Raw genomic sequence first — 26,980 nt, forward strand, 5'->3', positions numbered from 1 at the left:
AGAGGCTAGAGGTCTCTCATCCTCCTGTGGGATCTCCGGCTTCTGCACCTCGAGGCACTCTACTTGTGTGCCATCCTTCAAATCTCTATTGTAGGGAACTTCTGCATCACATTCTCTTCCTGTTTTCCTGATTGTCCTCCTGCTCTCTACTCTTCCACTTCCTTTAATCAACTGCTCCTGCCTTAACTCCTGCACCAAATTCTCCTTCTGTTATCCTGATCACCTCCCTGCTCTCCACTCCTTCACTTTCATTATCAGCTCCAGGTCCAACTCTGCATCCCTTTCCTCCAGTTCCTCCTTCCTTCGTAGCCACCTCTCATCAATGTATTCTCCTTTCCACTCTTTACTCTCTTCCTCGCCTTCTATGCACCGTTGGTCACTTTCCTTTTCCGAGTCCCAGATCTATGAATACCCACTATCTCTCCAAGCTCTCCAAGCTTTTTCACCCATTTGGCACCTCCTGTAGCCTGCTCCAAAACAGCTCCTTTCTTCTGTTTTAGTCTCTAGCTTCTGTTCCAAATGCTTCCACTCTCAGACTGAGCTCTTGGGGTTTTATAGGGCTTTCATCCCGCATTCTCGCCTCTCTTTGAGGAGTGGCTGTTGGGACCCCCCCCCCAAAACATGGGAAGCTATACAAACCAGTTGTGGACTTGATTTTTCCTGCCCAGCCCCACTCTTTAGGGGGGTCCCCTCTCTGCCATGCTACGGTCCTTCCTTCCAAGCTCTTTCTAGGGGAACGGAATACATGTGTCTCTCTTCAGACAATTGGTGTAGGGATGGGTGGATGGACCCCACACCTGTGGCTGGTCCGCCTTTTTCTCTTCTGTGGATAACATTCCTGTACTCACGCAAGGGGAGTTGAGTGTGCTGGCGCTGCCGGAGTATCTTCTCTTGATTCCCTTAAATTGCCAGTACTTTTAGAGTCACAGGGCCTGATCACGAGACGGGCGTTATTCCCTAAATGCGGCAGTAACATTGTTACTGCCGCATTTAGGGGTCCGCCCAATCTCGAGTCTGGTGTGTTTACCCCCATTTTAGAGTTGGGGGTAAACACACCGGAAAAATGCAATTTTTGGTTCAATTACCGCTGGCAGTATTACCGTGGTCCAATGGACCCAATAGGGAATTGGGACTAACAGCGCCCAACTCGCGATCCAGCAGTAATACCGCCAGACGGGTGGGTACTAACACTAATAGAGTTGGGCGGTATCCAAAAAGGGATACCGCCCAACTCGTGATCAGGCCCACAGACTTCAGTAGAAGCAAGAGCACTGGTATTTGGGCTTAGGGAGAGCCTGATTGCTCGGATCCGATATGGTCTCTGCTTCCCAGGTGTGGGCGTTGTGTCCCTTAGAAGGACCATGTCCCTAGGTGCAGACGGGGACTAAGTTAGGATGAGTTGGGGATCCTCCCCTTAAGGCCTTCAGGCCCATAATTCACTGGTTTGTGGAGACATGAGGTTTAGGTCACTTCACTGGAGATCCCCAGATCACAGCAGGGGACTTTCTCACTGTCCCAAGTTACAGAAGTAAAATATTTTCTTTCTGTAAAGAAACACAAATTGCTTACAGTAAAAGAAATCCAGCTATACATATGTAATCATTAAATGGCTTGTGCATTCCAAAACATATTTCTATTTTACTTAACTAACAGGTCTGTGAACATTGTTAACGCAGTTTTGTTTTTTCATGTTGCCTTTGAATGAATGAAATTAATCTGGTTTGGGAAACCCGAAGAAGCATGTTGCTAGCAATCTGGTTTGTATTGCAAAGAGACAATTTGGCATACATGCTTCATGCCTGTACTTATCACAATGTGTATATTTCATTAGCTCCAAAAGAGGACTACTCCAGAAGTTGCTCAGTGGCTTGCATAGTTCTTAACGCTGGTGCTGACTAAACCAGCATTGGGAAAGGCAACAGCTTGTGCATTTCTGTAGGCTGAAAAATTCCCCCATTCATATATTTCTGTCATTATATCTTCAATATATTACAACTTTGTACTGATAATCCCAGCAACGTTAATAACATGTTACTGCTGGTCTTTTCCTTTATTTTAGAAACACAATAATACTAACGTTACTACTAGTCATGACATTTTCTAGGCAACAGAATAAGTAGGGGACAAGCCACGTACTTTAAATCAGAGCTGTCTACTGCTTACAAATCAAGAGCTGATGGCCCTCTTGGTTGCACCATTCTGTAACACCAGATTGCTGCAATCAGCCCATTGCATTTCAGGAGGCATGGCTGAATTAAATCCCCTAAATGTCATAATAATGTAGATAAGGAACAGCTAAAAGTCTGCAATTAACCCACTACATTTAAGGCAAATGTTTTTGCATTTAGAAACTGCTGTTTTAAAACACATAACAATGTTCTGCTGGTTGTGCTGCTGGCATATATGTAACCCTCCACAAGTGCCAGCCTATACTTTCTATACCAATGGTTGTCATTACCACTATGATCCAACACCCGACTTGCCTTATGGGATATAGTAGTCCCGGAGGCCGTCAGCATTCATTCTTGTACATACATTTGATTTGATATAAGGGGGCTGTTATCTTAGGAAGCCCCGCTATCAATAGTGGAGGTCTTCATAGTGGTATTTACATTTTGTACGGAATTGTTTTCTTCTCTGGTGCTCTTTTTAATTTTGCAGCCTTTATACAATGTGTTGATAATTGAAATACATTTCAAGAGTTGTATTGCAACGGGTTTGTGTGAATATGATGGTGTCTGCCAAGAATGATCAGTAAAAGTAACTAAATTACAAACATATACTTGTGAGGATCAAACGGGAAAGTTATAGATGAGGGTGAAGTACATTCACCGCAGCCACTGAGCGTTGAGTTGTGAGCACATCTTACAGGCGCGTGTGTGAGTGTGTCTGTACATGCCCCCAGTCGTTGTGTCTACTTCATCTACAGCTTTGGTGTTGTGCTGCTTTTGCCCTAAGCCATTCCCTGAGGTTTCTACTACCTTTTGAGTTTAAAGGAAACCCTTTTCAGAAATATCTTTTCATACAACTTCAATATGGCCGATTGTCTGTCCTCCGTTCAGTCAGGGCTTTGCTTCCTTTCTGAGGGTGCTTTTACCTCTCATGGTGATTGCCAAACTTCCACTACTGTTGGAGCCGTGGCTTATGAGGTAATGTCCTCCTTTCGTTCACAACCTCTTTCAAGTCACTTTCCCTGCCATTGCCCATCAGACAGGCCAGTTGTTGACACATCTGTGCATGTGCCACTGACCTGTCTTTAATGCCTTGCCATAGTTCTGACCATTTAAACCGAGAAGACACTTCTTTATTTTACGTGTTCCACTGTCAGTAGTTATCTATAAGTTGTTTGATGGCTTACTGTTTACATTTCTTGCTCCTGAATCCCATACTGGCAGGAGCTTTCAATCTATGCAGCCAATGTAAATGTTTTATTATTATGAGGAAAATAATAGCACCGAGAATGCAGGCAATACCTCTTAAAACTCTCAATGGTCTTCTTCTAAAATCCTGGGATATTCCTATCTCAATCCTACGCTCTCAGTGTGACTCTGATTTTACTGATATATTTTTCTATGAGACCTTAATGTTTTTGTGGATCACTCCCTTCCCCAGGGACCCAATTCTTATCACTGCACCGCACAATACCATATACCATTGCACTATACTACACTGTACTGGGCAGCTGAGGATCCAGTTGCACCCAATATTTTATCCACTTTACCCTATGGTGATGTACTCTTACAATAAGACGTATCCCGTAACTCCTGTCTCCTTTGTCATGGACAAAATGTTTACTTTCTTGCAACAGCTTCTTGCGCATTAATCTTCTAGTACCCAGTAACCAATTTCCACACATAGTAACAGCACCTGTGCCCAACTCTACACTCTCAGTCGTTCCTCTTCATTGAATCATTAGGTTTTTCAGAATATATAAGCAGTCTTTTTAGAGATACTAACTACTCTCTCTGTCCCTAACTTACACTACATCTAGTTAACAAACTCTTAAACTCATTGTAGTCTTGTTTAGTTGAATTCTGGTTAATCACTTGTAAAATTGGCCAGAAACCCCCTAGCAGCAGATCCCTTGGCCCTAAGTGCCTCTAATGATCCCTACACTTCAGTTGAGGGAATTCCAGGACATTGCCTCGTGAAACACTTGGCTTTTAAGTAGAATTTCAGTATTTAGTTAGGCTCCACAGTTGGTTCTTTTTCATCTACTCCGCTGTGCTCAGTGAAGGGACGCAGTGTTCCGGGCATGCGCATATGTTATGCAGTAAATAGAGACACTACTCCCAAGTCTGTGCAGCGTCTCACACCTGAGCACAGGCCGAAGATATAACCGCAACCTTTATGCCACGTTGACTTCGTATGTGAAAGAATTACCCCAGGACTCTGGGGAATGGACGTCACTAAACTTTAATCAATGAGGAGGCTTCTCATGTGCCACACAGACAGTCTCCAGTTCGAACAAGTTCTAAAAGAATTTAATTTCTCAAGAGAGGTAACTAGAACAACTCACTGTGTTACCACTGTATGCATTCTGGCTCCAGTCCACTTTACTCTTAACTTCTGGAAGGGACTTCGTTTCTGCCCTCATGCCAATCCCCCTGGCAAAGGGAAAGCAGGATCTGTTGCTGTTTAGATAAAAGGCAGTTATCGAATGTGGCCTGCATTCCAATTTGCCTGAGGCGCCTTTTGAACCAATGAACTCCCTGCAGCCCTCTCACTATCCTGGCTTGTTATGAAATCCTCTTCCTAGAAACAATTGCTACGGAACCAACCAGGCTCCCCAACCAAACACCTGCCAATGCAACCCTCTCAACCACCACTCCAAGGAATGGGAACTAAACTAGTGTCTTCTATGAGTAAGGCACCCCACCTACGCGCAATGGAACGCCTATCATTAACATGCTGAATATTCAAGTTTTTAATGAGGTTTGTTTATGAATATCGAGGGTCATGAGCTGTCACTTTACTTTCAGCCCCCCTATAGCTTTGGTGAAATTACACCACTGCTACAGAAACAACAAATGAGCTAGAGGCTGCCCTGGTACCCTAGGACATGAATTCAAACTAGATAAGCAAAAGCCATTTTCTCATAATTATAGTAAAAATGAAAGGTTTATATATAGATATTTTCATTACCGAATTAAGCTTGATTTCCTTGTGGCAACCTGCATGTCCGGCTGACTCCTGTTCTTTCTCTTTGCCCTGTGACATATAACCTATGATGAGTATCTGCATGGTTCTGTCTTTCCCTGCAGGCCCCTGGTGCCCATCACAGAGGTTGGCCTGTTCCATACCTGCACAAACCTGCTGGCGGCCATGTTGAACGATAAGGCTCAGAGCATCGGCGGGCAGCTGCACATCGAGAGGCTTTTTATCTTCTGCCTGATCTGGTCAGTGGGTGGACTCCTGGACAACTTGGAGATGAAGAAATTCAATGAACTCATAAAAGTGTACACATCCGTGTAAGTGCCCCATACCACCTCTCTTTTCTTAAACCTGCACTTTTCTACAAAGCTATTGTTCAGGAACAGTTCTGGCATTATCCCCTTCCCTCACCAACGTGTGGGATGGAGTGTGAGATCATGTGAAAGAGGAAGAGAGAGTGAGTGAGTGTATGAGCGATAGAAGAAAAAACAATGGGCAAACACTGTGGGGGTCATTCTGGATCTCCCCTGAAAGAGATGAGCATACCTTTTATGAGTAACCATTCCCCACCTTGTTACCGTTTCCTCTATGGCTGCAAATCTTACACATGAAAACAGATGGACATGGTTGCCATGTTAGGTTTGCACCATTAGCAAAAGAGATTGTAAATGGTGCTTGCCATAATCGTTCATTGCAGACAGCATTTACATGTGGTCCCGTGGAATCCGTCTCATTCTTGCAGGTGCAAAAACATGCAGATTCCAAACGAATTCAAATAATTTCCTTGTAAATCATAAGAATGCCAAAGCGGCGCATGCCGTTGTGCAGCACACCAGCGCATCAAAGCCTCTGCCTTCCCCGGGGCCCCTAATAGGAGTGGTACCCATAGGCCAGTGCCAACTTGCCCTAATGGATAATCCGGCACTGCAGATGTAGTCAGAAATGCTGCTTCTTTTGTGAGGCGGCGCGGATCGGGGTAGGGTATCGTATTCGTAAATTAGTATCTACGCCCCCACTACACTGAAAAACTCAGTCACAGTGCAAACAAACCTGCATACATTGGGCCTGATTTACAGAAATGTTTTACAATGGCACAGTCCCTTTGGAAAAAGTATTGTAAACTAGGTCCATTGTCTTAAACATGTTTTTACACACTGTGTACATGCACCACAGGATCAAAAATGACCCCATACATGCATGCTAACCCTCCCAATTTCGGCAGTAGACTGCCGACTTTCCAGTGAAAAATATTGCTATTTTTCACGTTCTCCCACCTAACATAATTCAAGCCCCAATGCCTATGAGAAAATGTACATCTCCCTATATCTCTGATGAAATCTCCCTCCCAGGTGAGTTTGGAATGTTGGCATGTATGCCCCTAAGCGATCAGAGTCCCATCTGGAAAATAAAGCACTGCTAATACTGAGTGGGCATCCTGTATCTCGTTTTATGCAATTCCAGGAAGATGCATGGCAATGTAAGTGACACGTCACGCGTGACGGTTTGCAGACCTTGCCACGTCTCATGACCGCATACTTGCCGAATCATTCACTGCCTGCCAGGGGTGTTGCTAGGTCTGGAAAAGATCCGGGGCTACGCTAATGTCGGGACTCTGGGCTAGCTAGCTAGCCTTTTGGTTCTAGCCACTGAGCTTCTTTCTAGGGTTACAACCAAAAGACCCCGCGCTATAACCCCCCATCCTCCCTAGCCACGCCTCTGCTGCCTTCATCTAAGCCTTTTCATCTCCATACACAAGAGGATAGACATGTGCTTCCTTGTAACCAGTGGTCGAAGTAGGCGTGGTCGAAGTTGGCGAGAGCGGTGCTCCTCTACTTTTAAAAAAAAGCTTTACTGTTCCTATACTTTTATTTTAAAAAGTAACCGTTCCGGAATGGTTTAATTTTAAAATAAAAGTGTAGGAAGTTGAAACTTGCACTTTCAGTGCACGGCACTGAACGGTCTCTTTAACAGAAGGCGCATTGGTTTGCAGGTTTGTATTGTGCGTGGGAGGGGGCATGGCAATGGGGTTTGTGGGGAGAGAGGACAGGACAGTAGTGAACATAGTTCCACTACTTATTTTCGTACACTTCGACCACTACTTGCAACTGTTTCTCGGTGAAATCCAGCTTTTTTCAATGAGTGTCACAAAAGCACGGAACTTCGCCACAGGCATTAGCAAATGAGCAGTTGTTTGGTGAAAATGGCAACTTTGGTTCACGGGAATATACTTTTGGGGCAGACATTTTGACATTAGGGTTCATGAAATACCAGCCAATGACTCGCACCTTTCACAGAGAATGAATACTGTCAGGGGCCCCTTGCCAGTTTATTGAGGGACCATTTGTGCGCCACTGTTTTGTGGTGATAGGCACTAAATGAATACGGCATTCTTGCAGTTTAAGAGCGCCGTACATGACACGTGTCACTAATTCTTCAACTCATTCAAGCTCATTTTTATCAACCTCCATAAAATGAAAGGCTGGAAATTAAACCTGTGACTTGAGAAATGTAACAAGTGTCAGAAAGAGCTACTCGACCCACAAACCTACCGTATCAAGTGGATCTATGTGATCACTGCGATGGCCGAAAATGCCGACTTTTTCTTTTTTAACACTTTACACCACATATATATGCGGGGGGACACCCCCGCAGGCCCCCCATATTAATATCATACTCTAGACCCCCCCACCTATATATATGGTGTAAGGGATGGGTTAAAAAGAAAAAAAGAATTGGCATTTTCGGCCGTCGCAATTCCCAGGTCGACATTTTTGTACGATTCCGTATCAAGTTATTCTCGCATTAATTTCATCCCTTGTTATCCTTTAGTGTTTTTATTTTGTGTCCGCCATTTGTAAAGCCGTAGAAATAACTGGAATGTGTCAACGTGTGACTTTGTATTCCTTTTTAGATTGTCATTAACTTTTCAATGTGGCTAGTATCTATTTTTTATTTATTTGTATTACTTTTTTTATTTAAAAGTAAATAGTGTGTTTAGTTTATAAATAAACGTTTTACACTACAGAGAGAAAATAAGAATACAATTAAAAATATGACTAATATATCAGCATATATAGAGTAAACAATAAAAATTCGAAAACATACATGAGAGTAAACAATAAAGATTCGAAAACATACATGTCGTCATCTCGTTACATATTCCGTCGGATTCCCTACACAAACTCTAGCTTTGCTTTGCCATGCGGAATTACATTATATTCCAGCCTGTTACTGTGTCCTTAATCAGTCTGTATGAGACACCAGTCAGCTCATGGAGAGCAACGTGGGAGGGTGATTAGTCCTGCAATATCGCTCTCCAATCAGCTTCCCCGTGCTTCATTTTCTTATTCAATTCCACAAATATTTGTTCGAGGAATGATAAGGCTACTATGAGACCCTCATTTGTGGTCGTCATAAGCCTTGCCCACAGATTTTCTGACAAACCCCAGCAGGTAGAATAGATGAACTTTCCTAGTAAGTGAATTCTCGGCTCCTTAAAGACAGGACATTCCAAAACCAGATGAGACAGAGTTTTGATTGGGACTAGCCCACACACATGACATCCTCGCAAATCCTTAGAAACCATATGTTTCAGACCTATTACTTCCATCGTCAGGAAGACATTTAAGCGAAATTTGAGATATAGGTCTCCATGCTTTTTTGAAGGAAATCTTTGAAGGTATGCTCCTGTCTTATTCAGGGGAGTGCATAGGTGCTGATTATTTTTGTATTTTCGTGAGCTTGTTAGGTCCTCATAATCAGTGTTTCTGTCCCATCACTTTATTTTGTTTTTTTTATTATGAAAGCACTGTCTGCACTACACACTTGGATCAATTTCGAATAGGTCTTACAATTATTGTGACATTTTTGCAAGAAAAAAATGTAGACTCTAGGCCAACACACATATGTTCTTGTACGCATGAGCTCAGGGAGTGTTCTACAACTTCTCCTATTTTGGATAATAAAGATAGGGATCTTTTTATGTATTGCACCCACCACAAGGTCAGGCCCAGTTCCAATCTAATTGCACTGAACGGGATGGATTTTGGCAGGCTCAACACAGTTTTCCAGATTTTGCTTTCTAGCCGATCAAGGAAAGCTCTGTTCCCAAACAGTACTAGCACACATTGTATAATATTGTTGCTGTTATTTTTAATTTATATAATTCAATTAGTGGGAGTAGGGAGCATGTGCAGAGCTTGTTTTTCATGACTTTCACCAGAGTAATAGATGACCTATTTTTTGCTTCCATTGTTCCCTTTTGTATGGTCAGATGTTGCTTTGTGGAAATCGGGAAGCCCAGATAAATTATGTTATCTACTTGCTTAATCGTGGTTTGATTTACTTTTCATGAGTACCTACGACCTGTGCATTTTGTTGTAAAGGTCATTGCGTAGGATTTGAGGGGGTGGATTTTCAATTGGTTGCTTGTCAGGAAGGTTTGGACCCCATCAGGTAGACTCTGAAGTCCAATAATATCAGATTGTCAGCATATGATATGATATTATATGATATGGCATTTATAACGCACCTATACACAAGTGTTTCAAGGCACGACGAGGCAAGGGAGGGGAACAAAGTGAGGACGGACAGCGATCCTATTAGGCCAGGTGTCATTCAGATCGTGCAAGTGCCTGGTAAGGGGTCTGGGACAGTGCAGTACATGGCAAAGATAACAACAATAAGTAAGTAGCAGCCAGCATGTGGCAAGTGCATGGATAAGTGCAGACAACAGGTGTCAAGGGCTGGGAGGGGGACTGTATGCATACAGAAACAGCCCCCAAGTGCGGGGGTAGCCAGGTGGGCAGTGCAGGTGGTGCCGAGATCAGAGGGTCTCAAGGATGCAAGTGCAGTTCTAGTTCCAGTTAGGGGGTCAGCAGAGGAGAGGAGGAGAGAAAGCAGAAGCAAAGAGAAAGGTTTTGAGGTGCTTCCGTAACCGGAGATGGTTCTCCTCAAGTTTAAGGGAGGCAGGGAGGCTGTTCCAGAGGGAGGCACCACCAGAGGCAAGTGATCTACAACCAACTCGTTGCTTGGAGAAGCGACTGACCCTGAGGGAGTTGGAGGCGGATGAGCGAAGAGCTCAAGAAGGAAGGTATTTAGGAAGAGAGAGCTGAAGGTATTGAGGTCCCAAGCCCCAGAAGGCCTTGTGTACGATGCAGAGGGTTTTTAACTTAATCCTCGCAGCCACTGGGAGCCAGTGCAGAGATTTCAGTCCTGGAGAGATACGATCCCTGGGCTTAAGGCCAAGGACAAGTCTCGCAGTCCTGTTCTGGATAAGTTGCAGAGGGCGGAGAGTAGAAGCAGGCAAATTTAGAAAGAGGTTGTTGCAATAGTCCAGCCTAAAGAGAAACAGAGATCTGAAGACAGTGAGCTTCTGGGGGAAGGAGAGGAAAGGAACAATACCTCTCAGGTGGTGCAGCTGGTAGTGTGACTTCTTAGAGACGTCAGAGATGTGAGGGGAGAAGGAGAGAGTAGAGTCAAAGATTACCTCGAGGTTTGGCTATGATGAACTCACGTAGGTCTTGCCATTTGGGCGCATATCCTCCCCATGCCAAACTTCTTTCCATAAGTCGGCTAGATATAGATTAAAGATTGTAGGTGCCACTACACATCCCTGTCTCACCCCTTTGGTGATTAGGATAGACTTTGTCAGGGCCCCCTGACTGTACAACCGTATCTTTACTGAGCTATCCCTATGTAATAGTTGGATCATTCTTAGAAGGCCTTCTGCAATGCCTCATCGTCTGAGTTTTTCCCAAAGAATTTGTGTGTTAACGTTATCAAAAGCAGCGCTCAAATCCAGCACTGCCACGTATAACGATTTCCCAGAACTGCCACCTATATCTGAGGTGCAGACCGAGAGAGCTACAGCACTCATCAGGGTGCTGATACCCTTTCTAAACCCGGTCTGAAGGGGGCTAAATATCCTCTCATTCTCTGCCCAATTAGTTAAGTCTTTGAACACCAATTTGGCAAAGAACTTGGCTGCAGAGTCGATCAATGCAATTAGCCTGTAGTTTGTCGGATTTTTATCTCTTGCCACCTTTGTAAAACAGGACAACTGTAGCTGACCGCCACGAGCCAGGGCAGTCCGTGTGTTTGGCAATCTGTTGGAATAGTCTGAATAGGATGTCAGACCAAAGCTCAGGGTTTTCCTTATAGAATTGATTCAACACCCAGTCCAGGCCACTTGCTCTGTAATTATTCAATGCTTTAATTGCCATAGAGATGTCTGTCTTATCAAACTCATCTCAGATCTATTAATGAGCTCCCGTCCCTCTGGGATAATAGGGTTACACAGTAAACATTATTATGGTAATAATTACACCACCCAGCCTCTGACACACAGCACGATTGCAGACTCGATTGCTGGTCCTGGGTGCCATTTAGGATCCTCCAGATTGAATGGATGTCTTAGTCGAGTAGGCTTTTAAACAGAGTTTGATTTCTAGAGATATAGAATTGGAGTCTATGCGCCTTAAGTGATTTGCTATATTCTCTTTTATGAACTTTTAGCCTTTCTGTAAGAACGGCCCCTTTTTTGGCTGATAGAGTTTAGATGTTTCAATTTCTGCTTTAGCTCCTTTTTTTGTCATTTATGGTTTGATCAAATATATTTGCTTGATTTTAGACAAACAGAATCAGTGGGTGTGCCGGTGGTTCCCGGGCCAGGGAACCAAATCTAGCTACAATATTAGCAAATTTTTCTGGAAGAGTCGCTTTCTGTTTCTGTTCTTGCGGGAGTGCGGCCCACCAGTTGTTTAAGATTGGCTATATGAACCGTCCCTATTTTCCAGACTATGTTTTGTCTACTGGTTATTGTCAGATTTGTCTGATGAGCATAGGGTGATCGCTCAGATGCATCATCTCTACCTTAAACGCATGTATATCACTTTGATCCAAGTTTCTCAAAATGATGTAATCGAACGTGGACTCAGCCCCAAAGTTCTTCCAGGTTGGACTCTTCGCCCACAACTCCCCAAACAATAGGTTGGACTGAGCAAAGCCCCACCTAGACAGAAACTGGGACCACAGTCTACCACAAGCTCCTCTTTTTCTTAGGCTGACAGGTTGATTAATCGTGGTAGAGGATTTTCTTCCCCAAACCCTTCTCCGTCCTCGGAGACTGTGCTGTCACAGTTAAAGCCCCCCCCTATTATAATGGCAGATTGGGGATGAGTGGCATTCCATTCTATTAACACATTTTCCTGCTCATTTATCATTTAGCATCTGTGGAGACAAAGGCACCCTACCCTCCGAAACTTCCATTGCCAATAAGGCAGCAGATTTGCATGGCCAATATCTTACAGTATAATTCCAATTGTTTTTACCTGCTGTTAATAGACCTCCCGTGGGGCGACCCTGTGTTCCTTTGATGGCATGTTTGTGGTTAACAAGCCTGCCATCTATCACAGGGCTCTCCAGCAACCACGTCTCTTGGAACATGATGTTATAGCTTTTTTGTTTGTTCGCTTGGGCTTTTTGGAGAAAGGAGTTGAAGCCTTGTATGTTCCAGCATAGTAAGTTCAGTCTAGAAACCAGGTTGCATTGTTGTATTTGGGGCATGGTACTTGCCAACCATCTCCACCCTGCGTCGGGGTTTGACTGATTGGTGGGCCAACGACACTCATAGTCAAAGTCGTGCGTAGTACTTCAGATCCAAGTCAGAGTAATAACATTCAAATCCCTAGAGCACAATGTCTTCTTGATGCAAGTAGATGAGATCATCAATCAGTTTGGAAGTAAAGTAAGCGGTGCACTTGCCTAGACATTGATCAATCACTCAAATGCACATATTTTAGTTCTTGTGTTGAGATCGATGAGAGATGAGGGATTGAGGACAGCAAAGATAGTAACTTCGACCGATTCAGTGGAATATTTTGCTCCTCATCAAAGACTGATTCGAACATCAGAGGCTTCTTAGATTTGGGCGTAGAGTTTTGTTCCACCATTGTAGGCCCCATTAAAGCATGGGACGCACGGATTTCAGAGGCATCCTCCCTAATGATTTGTGGTCGGACAGCAGGTTTCGAGTGAAACTCGCTGTTGGCTCCTTTTCGTCTTGAGCTGGTCAATGATGGTTGCACCTGTTTCGAAATCGTAGTTGTAAGTTCTTCGATTATTGCATCCGCTGTCGGAGGGGATTTACATCCTTTTCTTCTTTGCTTTTTTCCTCTCAACCGTTTGCCATTCCCAATCATTTAGGGAATTTTTGTCATTCTTTTTGTTTTTGTTAGGATTACACAGTTCTTTTTCTCCACCAATCCCGTTTTTTTTTAAAGGGCATTTTGTCAGTGAATGTATTTTGCTATTTAACTTTACTTATTCTCTCTCACCCCCCCTCTCTCTCTCTCTCTCTCTCGCTCTACATGTATATATATTTCCCTCTTTCTCTCTCTCGCTCTATCCCTCTCCTTGTATATATATATCCCCTCTCGTTCTCTGTCTCCATGTCTATATTATATCGTCCCCTCACTCTCTCTCTCTATATATCTATCTATATATATATATATATATATATATATATATATATATATATATATATTTCTTTCTTTCTTCCTTCCTCTCTCTCTATGTACTAATTTCGGTTGGGTGATATTTTATGTGACTATGTGCTCTGTAAAGCGCTTTGGATTAAGGTGCTACATAAGTAAACACATCATTATCATGATCACATCATTATGTATGTATATTGCACTCTCTTTCTGTCTCTCCGTAGTTTACCAGACTATGAAAATGAGATCTCAGTCTTTGACTACTATGTGGATGAGTCAGGGGAGTGGGACACGTGGCAAACACGACTGCCGGAAATGACCTACATTGGGAGCACAGATATCCTGGGAGAGGTGTTTGTTACCACAATACACACGGTAAGTGGCACACGACCAGAACACATCCGCTGGATGAAGGCTTATTACCAAATGCATGGCTGCTGCTGGAGCCTTGCACGTGCGCCCGCCGCTAGAGACAGGTTGGTCCATTTAGTGTGTTGTACAAACAGCTTCAATCCGTCACTCACTTCACTCACTCACTCTGGCCTCTTTTTTGCCACAATTTACCCCTAATGAATGTTCCCCACAATCGGTCATTGAGGGCACCTCAGGAAGGTTCAAGCATTTCCTTGCTTTGCATGCTTCTGGTCAATTAAGGTATTGAGGGACTCTTGTGCAGCCAACCAATACCACGCCCCCAGGTCCATGTTTGTGGCAAGTGAAGTAAAACCATTGTTTATCATAGATGATTGTTCGGACATTCATGGAGTACGCCAGCATGGGGAACCAGCATGTCCTCTTAATCGGACCTCCAGGATCGGGGAAGACGGCGATGATTAATGACTTCATCAATACTCAAGGTACACAGCACTCATTTACCCTTTACATGTTTCTCTGCAAGACCATACAGCTTTTTACCTACAACCATTCACAAAATATCCTGCATAAAATGTGTAGCATGCCTCGCACATTTAAGAAAAATAAACATCTCTCATTTCAGTTTGTAGAAGTAGCATTTGACAGGAAGTGATGTGTTTAATTTTCCAGATAAATCCAAGTTGTTAATAAAGAGGATGGTGTTTTCTGGATCCACCAAGGCCTCGGACCTCCAGCAGCTCGTGGAAAGCAATATTGTTCACAGACAAGGTGAGACATGCTCTCCTGTGCCCTGGGCATCCATTGTGATTGGTGTGAATGATTCAACTTGTCACTCTTTCACTTATCATTTAATGTGGGTGGAGTGCAGTGGAGCAACCTCACCCCATCAAATCCCTTGGAACCAACCCGACTATGAGTTCTGTGGGAAACAGTCAAGTATGAACAGTGCTGTCCAGTGTTATTAAGTAGGTTTAAAAGAATGGGCGTCCAGCATGCAGCCCTATACCATTATCTGGCCGCCCGGGCAGTTGTAATCTGTCTACAGAAGTGTTATGTGACGAGGATATGCTCAGTTTGCACAAGCAAGTAGTTTGAGACTGATACTCTCTGTATAACACTCAAACTGCGGCAGAGTTAGAGGCTAGTTCTGTCCCTTCCTTCTTCTCACCACTGCTTCCTCTCATATACAGTCCCTGATCCCTTGTACCCTTTACCTCCCCACTTTCACGTGCCCCATTATCTTCCCGTCCCATTGGGCTCATAGGTGTAAATGTGGTCACAGTGTGTCTAGGGGTGGAATGGCATAAGGGGCGGTCAAGATTTTTCTTGGCTGGTCTCAGCGCCATGGGCCTTTTTCCTGTGAATCTTCTGCATTTTTTGCATTCCTGCATTGCACATTCGCAATGATGCTGTGGCTAAAAGGACTCTGGGTACCCTAAACTGGCCCCTACGCTGGTTGGGATACATAGGGCCTGATTCACAGAGCGTTTTCCAATGGGGTTCCTTGCGCCATTATAAAACGCTTCTGTGATTCGGGCCCATAGAGTTCTGCTTGGTTCTTGAAAATGGTAGATGGATGGTTCTGACGCGCTCTCCCAATGAGCAAGAGCGGGCGCGAGGATGATATGCATCCCGCAAGGTCTGGAAGAAGGTGGTGGTGGTTGTCGGCCAAAGGTTAGGAACTTCCTATGTGTGCTTCCCTGAAAAGAAGGGCCTGGCATTGTGAAGGTAAGCGATGCCCTTTTCACCTGCCCTTTGAAAACGATATACTTAAGAGGCAAGCTAGTGGCGTGCCCACTTGGAGAGGCATGAGACGTAGAATGTAACGATTTATATTATCTAGACGAGTACTCTGCAAACGTGGTTTACCCATGGCACACATTAGGACTTTCACAGCACACTTGTAATCTATATTGTAAAATACATTTATTAGTTACACTAATACATACACTAGAAATTGACACGTGCATTATTACAATATAATATGTAATTTACTTGATGAGATATGTGCGCCTCTTTTGTGGGGCACAAATGTCTGTCTGGATCCAAATTGTGACGAGCTACTCATAGTTCTTGCTCCGATCTGCGTGAACTTGCCATCTTGCTGTTGTTAACTGATGATAAAGTTGGAAATCTGAGACCACACATAGAGGTTTTGAAAATGATGGTATCAAAATCGAAGTCACCTCATCAGACTTTATTGGATATTCTTTTCATGGAAATTGATAGTAAACTTCGATTGCCCCCGCGGTTGGCTAACTCATCACATATGCAAATTTAAAATGTTTTATTGAGATATCAGCGGATGCAGCAATGGGATTGCAAATCTTATCGTAACCATCAGTCATGTCATCGAAATAAAGCACCCTAATTCCTGCGTCATGATCGAATATTTCTCAGTCACTCGTACAAGCTTAGACCCATCGTCATGTTTTACCTTATGTATCGATTCAAGCATCGACTGTTGATCCTTGCTTTAGTTCCTCCTGTCATAACGGCAACTTTGTTCTAAGTCCCCTTAATTTGCCAGACGGTTAGTACGTTTTCATTGGTTCGCCGCTTTTTTGCGGTTTAGTACACTGTGGTACTCAAAAACCTCTGTCCGATAAGCAAGTTGAGCTAACAACAGATCTTATAGAAATCATCGTGTATACTTCACTATCAAGAATTCTGTACTTTCGTTGCAGAGTTTGAATATTCTTGATAGCATCTTTCCTCGCGCTGGCTGCCATCGTACTTAAGTGTGAAGTAGGAGAGAAAGATGTTGAACCATTTCTTCACAAAACATTTCAAATATACGACACATTTCTAGCTTTTGATTTACTTAAACATGTTGACACATTCACCCAGTACTGAAGTGAGTTGCTCCAGCAAACTCTTGGCCATAAGTGTGCACGGTGAGGAAAACTATGAGAGACTTGAACCGTTCCATTTTGTTTTGTGACATTTGAGAGGAAGCCTTCAAAAGTTTGTCTTCACAGCAGCCTATACGTGCATAGAAATGTGCAGTTTTTTCCTTTCAATGCCTTCATTTAAAATGTCTATCGGTTGTTTGCTCAGGGAATTCTTTACAAATAGTTCCTTTATGAAGCACCCGTGAGCAAAACATACAATAGCAATTAGTTTGGCTCGGTTTATGATGTTTGTTAGTTCATCAGTTTCTAAATAAAACACTTCAGCAGTTTTGCGGCCACTGGCGGTGCAGCGTACCTAGCACCACCTTGTGGCATGCACCACCTTGCGGCACGCCTAGCACCACCTTGCGGCACGCCTAGCACCACCTTGCGGCACACCTAGCACCACCTTGCGGCACGCCTAGCACCACCTTGCGGCATGCCTAGCACCACCTTGCGGCACACAGATTTGCTGTGTCCTGCAGTTTGAGGGGAAATGATCTAGAACTGTAAGAGGAAATGGGAATTGCACTACCATCATGGAACGTACGCCTATGCCCTAAAATAGTTAGTATTGCTATACAATGAAAGTTACCTGTTCACTGATGGTTTGTTTAGTGTGAGTACTCATCCAGGAGCCATCCAATAAGGAATGCTTGAATATATTGCTACGATAGCTCACCCTTGCTAATTGATGTAACAATGGGGTAACTTCTAGACAGCAGTCCACGAGAAGCACACATAAAAACATCTGGTTTGTTAAGTTAAATATATTAGCATCTTACACTGCCCCACACCATTCGATTTATTGTATGCCAGAGAACAAGGACATCACAGACTAATTTGTAGCAGGAAAAGCCCATGGACCAGGGACACTGTCAGTATTGCCAGAGGCAACAGTGCAGTGCGCTGCAGTGCAGCATTATCTCAGTCTTTGCATGATAGCGTGACAGCGAGGACTCTGTCTATTGGAAACCTCTGTCAGCTGACCACAGTGCTGTGTCCATGTTTTTGAGGGACTCGTCAGTAGCAGAGGTCAATGCAAATAAGCAAACACCAATACACCAACTACCAATGAGATAGTTCTAGGGCATTTGTTTTGTTACTGAGGGAACATTGGCTGCACACACGAGCTTAGATTCCCAGAAGTGAGAGCTGTATGTTGCTGCATGATGCTATGTGTCCTTCCTGATGTGGAATGGGATATATTTAATCATGGGAGGAATGGCAAGAGGGTGCTTTGGCCCGGACTTGACCTGGTAATGATCAAGGTTTGGCCTACACTGGTAGATCCCTGGCATTAGGCACCCATACCCATTCTTAGAAGCCCAAATTCCGAACGTCTGGCTGCAGGGAGGATCTTTAAACTTGCCTTAAATTATGGCTATAGTATAGTTGGGTCCATAGTACCAGCATACACCTATGGGAAGAGGAACCCGCTGAGTTACTAAGATCAAAGTTGGGTCCCTCCTCGCCTTACTCATAGATGCAGGACCTGAAACCTACCCCTTGGCTCCTGCGGTGGCTATCGCTTGCAGCAGGGAGACTCCCGACTCCCCGGCCCCCCATAAGGAGAGGTGTCTTTTGGAAGGTGCCCTGCTGCGCCACAGTCACATGTATAGTATAGCAAGTCAGACAGATAATACTTGTCCTGAAACACACACTGCTTGCCTGTCTGTCATTGCTCACTTTCTCTCTGGGTTGATTATTTCACAAGGATGTCATTATTCCCCCTACCTATCACCATTCTCTGTGTTCAGCTATTGTAGCATTGGACACATTTTACCACAGATACAGTGAGATCGCTGTGAAGGTTAGGGCCAGGACTAGCAGAAAACTGAACCTGTCTTCCACTCCTAATAACAAGCAATGCCTGTAAACTCTCCCCATAACATGAGATGAATAAATACACAGAGGCACCCACTCCAAATCACTGCTCTGCCGGAAGCAGCCTCTGGTTGGCCTTAAATGCTAAGATTGAGGTTGCCTGCTTTACCGCTTCTCTCAACCTCTCTACCAGTCACAATGCCCCCGTCCAGCCCTCTCTCCTCATCCGCCACAGTCATTTGGACTACAGACATTGTTACAAAGCTTCCAGTGTGTTTCATCGTTCTTAACATTACGATGCTGTATGTTAAGTTTTTGTTATGCTATTCTACTTTTTAATCCCTATGTATGCATCTATGTGCTTTGGAATTCACCTTTGAATTATTGTTTGAAGAACTTCCCCATCACCAAACCACTCTTTGAAGGGTTGGGCTTGCTGCACACTACGGTCCCTGGCACTTTGTAATTTGGGGCCATGGAGAACAAAGCTATGAGATAGAGAGAGAGAGAGAGAGAGAGAGAGAGAGAGAGAGAGAGAGAGAGAGAGAGAGAGAGAGAGAGAGAGAGAGAAAGAAAAATGGGGCATGAATAAATTTAAGAGGAGCGGGGGACACCGCCGCAACCCCCGCCCCCCTAAATGGTATAATGGGGTACACCTTTAACAGGTCAAACCACGGCATTTTTGCCGCGATTTTATTACTACTTACCGAAGAAGATGAGGAAGAGTGTAATCCGGTGACAGTACAAGGTCAGATAATGAGTGTAACATTAGCATGGCAGTGCATGCTCCTCTCACACACACAATATTTTCTCCTCACGCACGGACTAGGTACAACAGGAGGCATGAGCAGTGAAATGTCACCACATGTGCACAGCAGGTACAGGAAAGCTGCTGCAGTACAAGCTCTTATGAAAAGTAGGCATGACATGGAGAGAAGTAGTGCCTGCATTCTCACGCAGAGCAGTTATTGTATGAGCAGAGCAGAGCAGACACCAGAATGGAAGTGGCAGTCCATGCTTACTCACACACTAAGCGAGCACAGCATGGGCAGCAGTGTATGGTGTGCCCTTTACTGTGAAATGCTGGAAGCCCGCCATGCATTGATGTTGGGAGCATGCTCCTCACACTAATGTAGGCAAGAGGGCTGACCAGCACATGATTGCGCTGCCACCCAGAATACCAGCAGGTCACCTTTGTGTAAAAAGTGATGTGCACATTTACAAAAACGGGGCATCTAAAAAAAGTGTGCCCTCTGCACTTGTTTTAGATGTCTGATTTTCTGTGAACTGGGCCCTCAGTGTTCTAGAGTAATATGTTGCAGCTAATTGCAGAGGTGCAGGCACTAAAATGGCCAAGAAAATATCTAATTTTAGCGGGAAAGGGATACGGAACAGGACTGACATGGATTTAGATGACATATGATAGAGGTTGGGCCTGAAGAGCAAAGGCATTGCAACACTTGCTCTTAGGGGTGGAGAAATGTTCTCATAAGTGGAGGCAGATGGCAGGTGACCACCCCATCTTTGGATGGATCTAGCAATTACTCTTGGTCCTGACGCTTGATGCAGGTGAAAGTTCTCCAGGTGGGTTAGATGTTGGATACAACTTCCCTGTGTTGGTGCTGTAAGGTCTTCATGTTGATGCTCATGTTTCCATCTTAGGCCCTCTTCATAAACTTGGTGGATTTCCAAATGTTAATACTGCATTCGGGGTGGTCGGGGGCGTGGCTTGGTGTCGAACAGTAATGGCAGACTAACTGTTTGCTCCCACCCCGTTGTGATCTGGAGAAGTTGCCAGAGATTATTTGACTTTCTTACTCAGTCTCTTGCTGGGAGGACCCGCGTATTGACTTCTGGCTCCATTGTGTGGCTTCCGAACCGTGTATTTCGGTCTTCCTAAGAGGAGAGAACCATGGGCCTCGGCGCCCATAGAGACCTGTAACTCGCACAGCCGTCACACAGCCTACACGTGTCTACACGTTGCAACAGTGTTTTTCTGGAGCTCGGTTTTCCTCACAATACGGGCCTAATTGCTAATTTCCATCTAGTGGAAAAAAAAGGTACTTCTGATTTTTACATTTTTACATTATAAAAAGAAATATCTCATTTGTCTCTCAGTGGCATTAACGTCTATATTGGCCCTGGAACATGTAATTATATACTGTGACTGGAGGATATATGAGCATATAGCTTCAATCATTATATAAGAAGAATGTGCACCTGAGCAACATATTAGGACTATATGTCTTGATTGGAATTACATATTGGAAATAGAGCTTGAACACTCCTGGCTATTATTTTACCATTGCTTGCAAGCATTGGAACCCATAAGGTGATAGGTATTTAACCAAAGCATATACCTATTTGAGCATTACATAAAATACATTTGGTCTGCAATAGTGTTTGAGTGATTTTATAGGCTATATCCTCTCAGAAATGCACAAAAGACACTGGAAACAAGGAGGTCCCTTCATCAGCTTCCTCGAATATTAAGAGGCCAAAAAGTGAGCCTCCTTCTCTTGCCCAGCTGCTTTTAGTGGCTAATATGGAAGCCATCTTACTAGAAATAAGAGCTTTGAAACTTTTTATGGAAGTCACTAACAATAATCTCCAGCAGTTGGATGAAGATGGTCTAACTTTGAAGCAAGAATTAAGGAGGTTGAAAGGTGGATAGGGAATGCAGAGGACGGTACGCAGCATGTCACATCCTCATAAAAGTCTGTCATAGCCCTCCAAAAGCAACATATGAGTACTTAGAACACAGAAACCGCAGAAATAATGTATGCATTTTTGGCCTTTATGAGGGAGCAGAAGGTGAAGATGCTGTTCAATTCTTAAGGAGGATGCTTCCGAATATCCTCAAGTTTCAGTCCATCTCCTTGAATATTCAGAGAGCTCATAGGATTCGCTTGAAAAAAACAAGATACAGATGAACTCTGGCCCGCCTTCCTGTTACTTGAATATACACAGCTTCAGCTGATTTTATAGAAAGTAAAGGATGTGGAGTGCATTTAAAGGCCCCAAACAGAAGTCCCTTTCCCATGAATAGCAGGCATTTAAACACTGCAACCAAAAACGGCCTGGCTTTTGCTTTCCCTGTCACATGAATGGCAGGCATTTAAAAATTGCAACAGAAATGGCCTGGCTTTTTCTTTTGTTCCATGTAAAGTTTGAGAGCCATGTGGAAAAGGGCCTGCCTATCATTATCAACAGAAAAGCAGCAGCTAATTCACCCAAGAAGGAGGAATCAAAGAATACTGTGACATGGAAAACAGGATTTTTAAACATTAAAAGCAAAAATGGCCTGCAGATGTGTTTGCAAATAAAAACAGATTTAAAAAGCCACAATGGAAAATATATCACTGCTCACAGAAAAATATGTCAGGAAAGCAAAACATGATGTGTGGGGTGATCAAAGCAAATGTATATTATGTTTCACCCACAAAACACCACTAACATGTGAAGAGACACTTACTTCAGGAAAAACCTGTTCTGGCAGAGGTCAAAACCTCTCAATGAAAAGCCCCACTTCCAGCACTGGATGTCACATCTCCCATCTAATGACGCCCTGCAATAGAATCTGCTGCTGCAGGTTTTGAAAGCCAAGTGTTCCGCAGACTTGCTGGCACTGAAGGCAGTTAAAGCAAGGGACTTCAAGGAAAAATCATCATTAGCTGAAGCATGACAAAAAGGTGTGAGCCCTTGTTACAAGCACTTCAAAAGAGCCAACTCTAACTTCAAAGAGACTTATACACAACTCTGGTCACAGGCGAGCCCAGGTAGACAGATGGTTGTGGGAGATGAAGCAGCCCTCCCATTTGTGGAACAGGATACACTCCCAATTAATTTAAAAGACTATTTTCTTTGTAGGCATTTTGCGCAGCAATCCGGCTGAGGATTAATTTTGTTTTTATGCCATTTTAAAAGCATCTCCCTGGGACTCTGGGAACTGTAATGGCCAGTTAGATTAGGTTTCCGGCTGATCTGAACATGTGACAAATATGAGAGTTGATGAAAAGGTGGAAAATGAAATGAGGAGCATGCTTGATAACTTACATGTTCATAACGGTTGTACATTTTATGAAAACGACAAAAATGTGACACGTGGCCATGCTACTTCATGCAGATTTGGCGGTTGGCTTATCTAATTCCTCATGATCCGTTTAAACAGAATATATGTTTCATATGGCAGTGACTAATACAATTATGAAGTTATGATGCACAACTAGTTTTTGCCAAAAAGGTGTAAGGAGAACAAAGGATGATGGCAAATGGAAAAAGACAGATGGTGTTCCCCTCCCCTAAACCAATCCTGACTGGGGGCAGAGAGAGAGACGGTAACTGTCCAATCCTAATGGCAGGGATTATGGCAGGGTACCTCCCCTAGATTGTAAAAGTAGTAATGTTATCTCTGCTATATAAGGGGAACTGTACACACACAGACAACTGGGGAAGACAGAAAAAGGAGGACGGAGAGAATACTGATGAAAATTACCATCTTTGAGAGTGCAGTGACCAGACCCCTTACCCTATGTTTCCAGAGAGTCCAGATATCCAGCTGGCTTTCCTGAATCTTAAACAAAGGCTTGCTATGTAAGTAGCAATAACCCCATCCCTAAATTACATACACCCTTCATTGCCAATTGCCAGTGTAGTTCAGTCATCTCCCTATGAAATAATCTCTTGTTTGCCTGAGTATGTTAGCATATCCCCATTAAAAAAATACTAATTTTTCTGTGTAAATCCTTAGTATTTTTGTAAGTAAATCAATTAATTCCCCCATTCAATTTCAGGCATCGGGATTGTTGAAATTCTAAACCAACAATCTTGTTCCCAGTGTTTTTGTTAATTGTTGTAGTCATTAAAGTGTTCCCCAAAAGAATTATTCCCCTTGTGAGATGAAAACCGAACTTGTCAGTGTATTGTGTGTGTTACCAAACAAATTCCTATTTGCATCTGTCAGTTTAAACCCCAACTGGTTTTATTAGTGTGAGCAATCCCTTTGCCCAGAAGTCTACCGGTTATGTGCCTCTGTCTTTGTAAATGAAAACCGATTTTCCTATTGTAAGTTACCCCTTTCCCAGAGCATACCTATCATTGTAAGCCTCAGTGTAAACACATTTCCATTTGCCACTGTATTTTCCCTTTGCATTGGCTATCTCCCAAAAATGATTTTCCTACACTATTTATATTTTCTCTGGTGTGCAGATTAGTATTCTCTAAAACGTTGCCTGTCTCCTAAGTTTAATCAATACAGATTTTCTTCTATGCTGTCTCTTAGCAGTTGTGAGAAATAGTAAAAACCGATTCTTCCATTTTTCTCCAAAAACGGGTTTTCCCTTTCTTTGCTGGCCTCCCATCTTGTGGTGGTTGGCATCGCCCCAAAAACTATTTCCCCCCTATATTCCTACTCCTTGCCACTGCCTTCCATTCAAAGGAATCAAGTCCAGTTGATGTATGGGGGTGAGTGTTGCAGGGGGGAGCACTTAACCGTAGTGCCATCATTGTGGTAAATTGCCCTTTTTCTGTTCTGCCATTAAAAAAACAGAATTAACTGTAACATTATATCTTAAACCTGGTTGTTTTGTAGAGATTATTGCATGTTGTGTTGCCACAACATTGGTGGCTGTGTAATTCGTTGATTTTCCTTTTTCATTAAATAATAAAATAATACCTATCTTATTAATACACACTGGCCTGGTCCCTAGTCCATTGTGGCATGGGGTGTTGTGGAGGTTGGGTGTGAGACCGGTTGGAGGCCTACTGAAAAAGAATCTGTAGTATATTAAAAATAAAAAGCATTTTATTGTGCACCACATTCAGTGTTGGGGAAGGAGTTCCCTGGCTGGCGTGTGCCGTGCAATAAACCGTGACAAGGAGATGAAACTTTTTGCATGGAATGGCCACAGGTGCTATATATATATATATCACAAGATGTTTTTAAAATAACTGCTCAGAGAAGGAAAGAACTGTTATCCTTTCGACAAGCCATTAAATAAATACATGCTAGATTTGGCTTGGTAGATCCCTTCACATTCAAAGTTACTATGAGAGGCACAACATCTGCGTTTGAAGATCCTGTTGATCTCAAAAACTTTATACGGTCATACAAAGTGGAAGACATGGATACCTCAAATCCAATCCAGGATCAAAAGTCAGCTAATACATGAGTGAACCGAAGCCCTGCAAGTTTTATTAATATGTCTTAAGGTTGTCTCCAGTATGAACTTCATAAAAAAAATAAGGAGTGGGTGTAGGAAACGTCGATGCCTGATTTTCCGTACCTTGCTGAGGGTGTGCCCATCCACCACATACACATTTGTGTTGCATACTTGTTTATACATATTTGTTACTTGTTATAGTCTTGTTTCATTATTTGCATTAAGTGGTTTTTGTTCACCTCTTACATGGACATAGAGACAAGCTCACAAACACCCTGACTTCAAGTTTTGCAACTCTTCTCTAGCTTGCCCTGATTTTTCCTCTTGTGTCGCATTTGTTTTGTCTAAACGTATATAAAATGTTAAACTGTCATTGCTTTTTGGGTTAACGAGAATAGGAAGCTTGCAAAAAAGGTATGGGTCAGATGGGTACTACTGGATGTAGTTCTAATAATAAATCTAATCATCATACGTTCTTTGGTCAATGACACCAAAGTACATCAGCTCGAATGTTAAAGGCCTGAACAACCCAGTGAAGAGGCAAAAGGTACTTGCACATTTGAATGGAATCAAACTGTATGTAGCGTGTATTCAAGAAACACCTTGGTCTTTATAGGAATCCATGAAATTGAAAAGGTTCTGGGTTGGTGATGTGATTGCTAGCCAAACTGAAGGGAAACGTAACAGGGTTGCAATATTATTTAGGAAAGGGATGAACTATACAAATCTACACAAAGATTCTGATACTAAATATAGCATTAGTTAAATTGAAAATCAAATCCCAACTCCTTTCCATTGTTGATATGTATGGTCCTACAAGTCTGGATCCTATTTTCTGGATTGATATAAAAGAAATGCTAGTGCAATGTGACTTACTTAACTTGATTGTGTGTTGAGATTTTAACCACATCATTGATCCATTTTTAGATTAAATATCTTCTTGTCAATTTAAAGCAATAAACACATAAGGAGCTCTTCCGCTATTTATCAGAGGTTGGGTTGCAAAACTCTTGATATGATATGATATGATATGGCATTTGTAACGCGCCTATACACAAGTGTTTCAAGGCACTTTACCTCTTGGAGCCTGGCACATTCGGCAAATTTTTATTTCACATTCCATTCTATTCCCCATAATACTTTGTCCCGTATTGACTACATATGTATTTCTAAATCTTTATCTGGCACAATGGTAGATTCTAGAATTGAAAACCTGGTTATTTCTGGTCATGCCCCTGTAATTACAAATCTGGAATTCAATAATTTGGATAAAGGCTCTAATAGATGGAAATGTAATAACTCTTTATTGCATGATCATGAATTTGAAGAATAATTTCAGAATTTTCATCAGTTCTTCTTTGAAATCAATAAAGATGTTGATGCTTATAAGGCAGCCTTACGTGGTCATATAATCTTGTACGTTGCCAAAAAAAAGAGGTGAAGAAAGATTGAGATATTATTTTTAATGAACTGCATAAACTTGAGAAAAGGAATGATTCCACTACGGGTTATAGCTTGTCTAAGGAGATGTTACCTCTTCGCTTTGCTATTAACAAAAAACTCTCAAAACAAGTATGTGAGGTTTTACTCAAACATAAAGCAAAAATCTATCGAACATCCAAGAAAGCTAATGAGGCACTGGCTTCTCATTTAAAAAAATAAAATAATTAAAATACCTAAAAAGAAGTCTTTACCAAGTTCTACAAGAATTTATATTCTTCAAATCATACTGATTCACATTTAGATTTTGACAATCTATTTAGTCAAATAATAAAGGATCCGCATCCAGATATTGATTTAAGCTCTCTATATACTCCTATTCAGTGGCATGATAGTTTTAAAGCCATAAAAGATCTTAATAAGGGAAAAGCACCAGGCCCAAATAGTTTTTCCATCAATTGTTTTGCACATTGTGCTCCAGTTTTGATACCCAAACTTGATTCCCTATATAAATACTTCTCTGAAATAGCTACAACACATGGCACATTTACAGATGCCCTTTTGATTCTTTTCCCCTAAGAATAATGAGCTGCTTAAAAGTTAAAGGCCTATACCTCTAATCAATTCAGATAGT

At 42.7% G+C, this 26,980-nt stretch overlaps 1 protein-coding gene across 1 annotated transcript in view; it reads left to right on the forward strand.

Annotated features, from left to right (window-relative positions):
- The window catches only part of LOC138452855 (uncharacterized), a 1,928,742-nt gene that overhangs the window by 1,274,670 nt on the left and 627,092 nt on the right, over window positions 1-26,980 (forward strand). Inside the window, exons 58-61 of the mRNA XM_069605205.1 lie at window positions 5,265-5,471; window positions 13,874-14,024; window positions 14,392-14,506; window positions 14,694-14,792. Of these exons, the coding sequence (XP_069461306.1) occupies window positions 5,265-5,471; window positions 13,874-14,024; window positions 14,392-14,506; window positions 14,694-14,792 (572 nt within the window). The remainder of the gene's footprint in view (window positions 1-5,264; window positions 5,472-13,873; window positions 14,025-14,391; window positions 14,507-14,693; window positions 14,793-26,980) is intronic.

Source organism: Ambystoma mexicanum, chromosome 4p (assembly GCF_040938575.1).
Source record: "Ambystoma mexicanum isolate Mex_15411 chromosome 4p, UKY_AmexF1_1, whole genome shotgun sequence".
In the NCBI taxonomy this organism is placed as follows: domain Eukaryota; kingdom Metazoa; phylum Chordata; class Amphibia; order Caudata; family Ambystomatidae; genus Ambystoma; species Ambystoma mexicanum.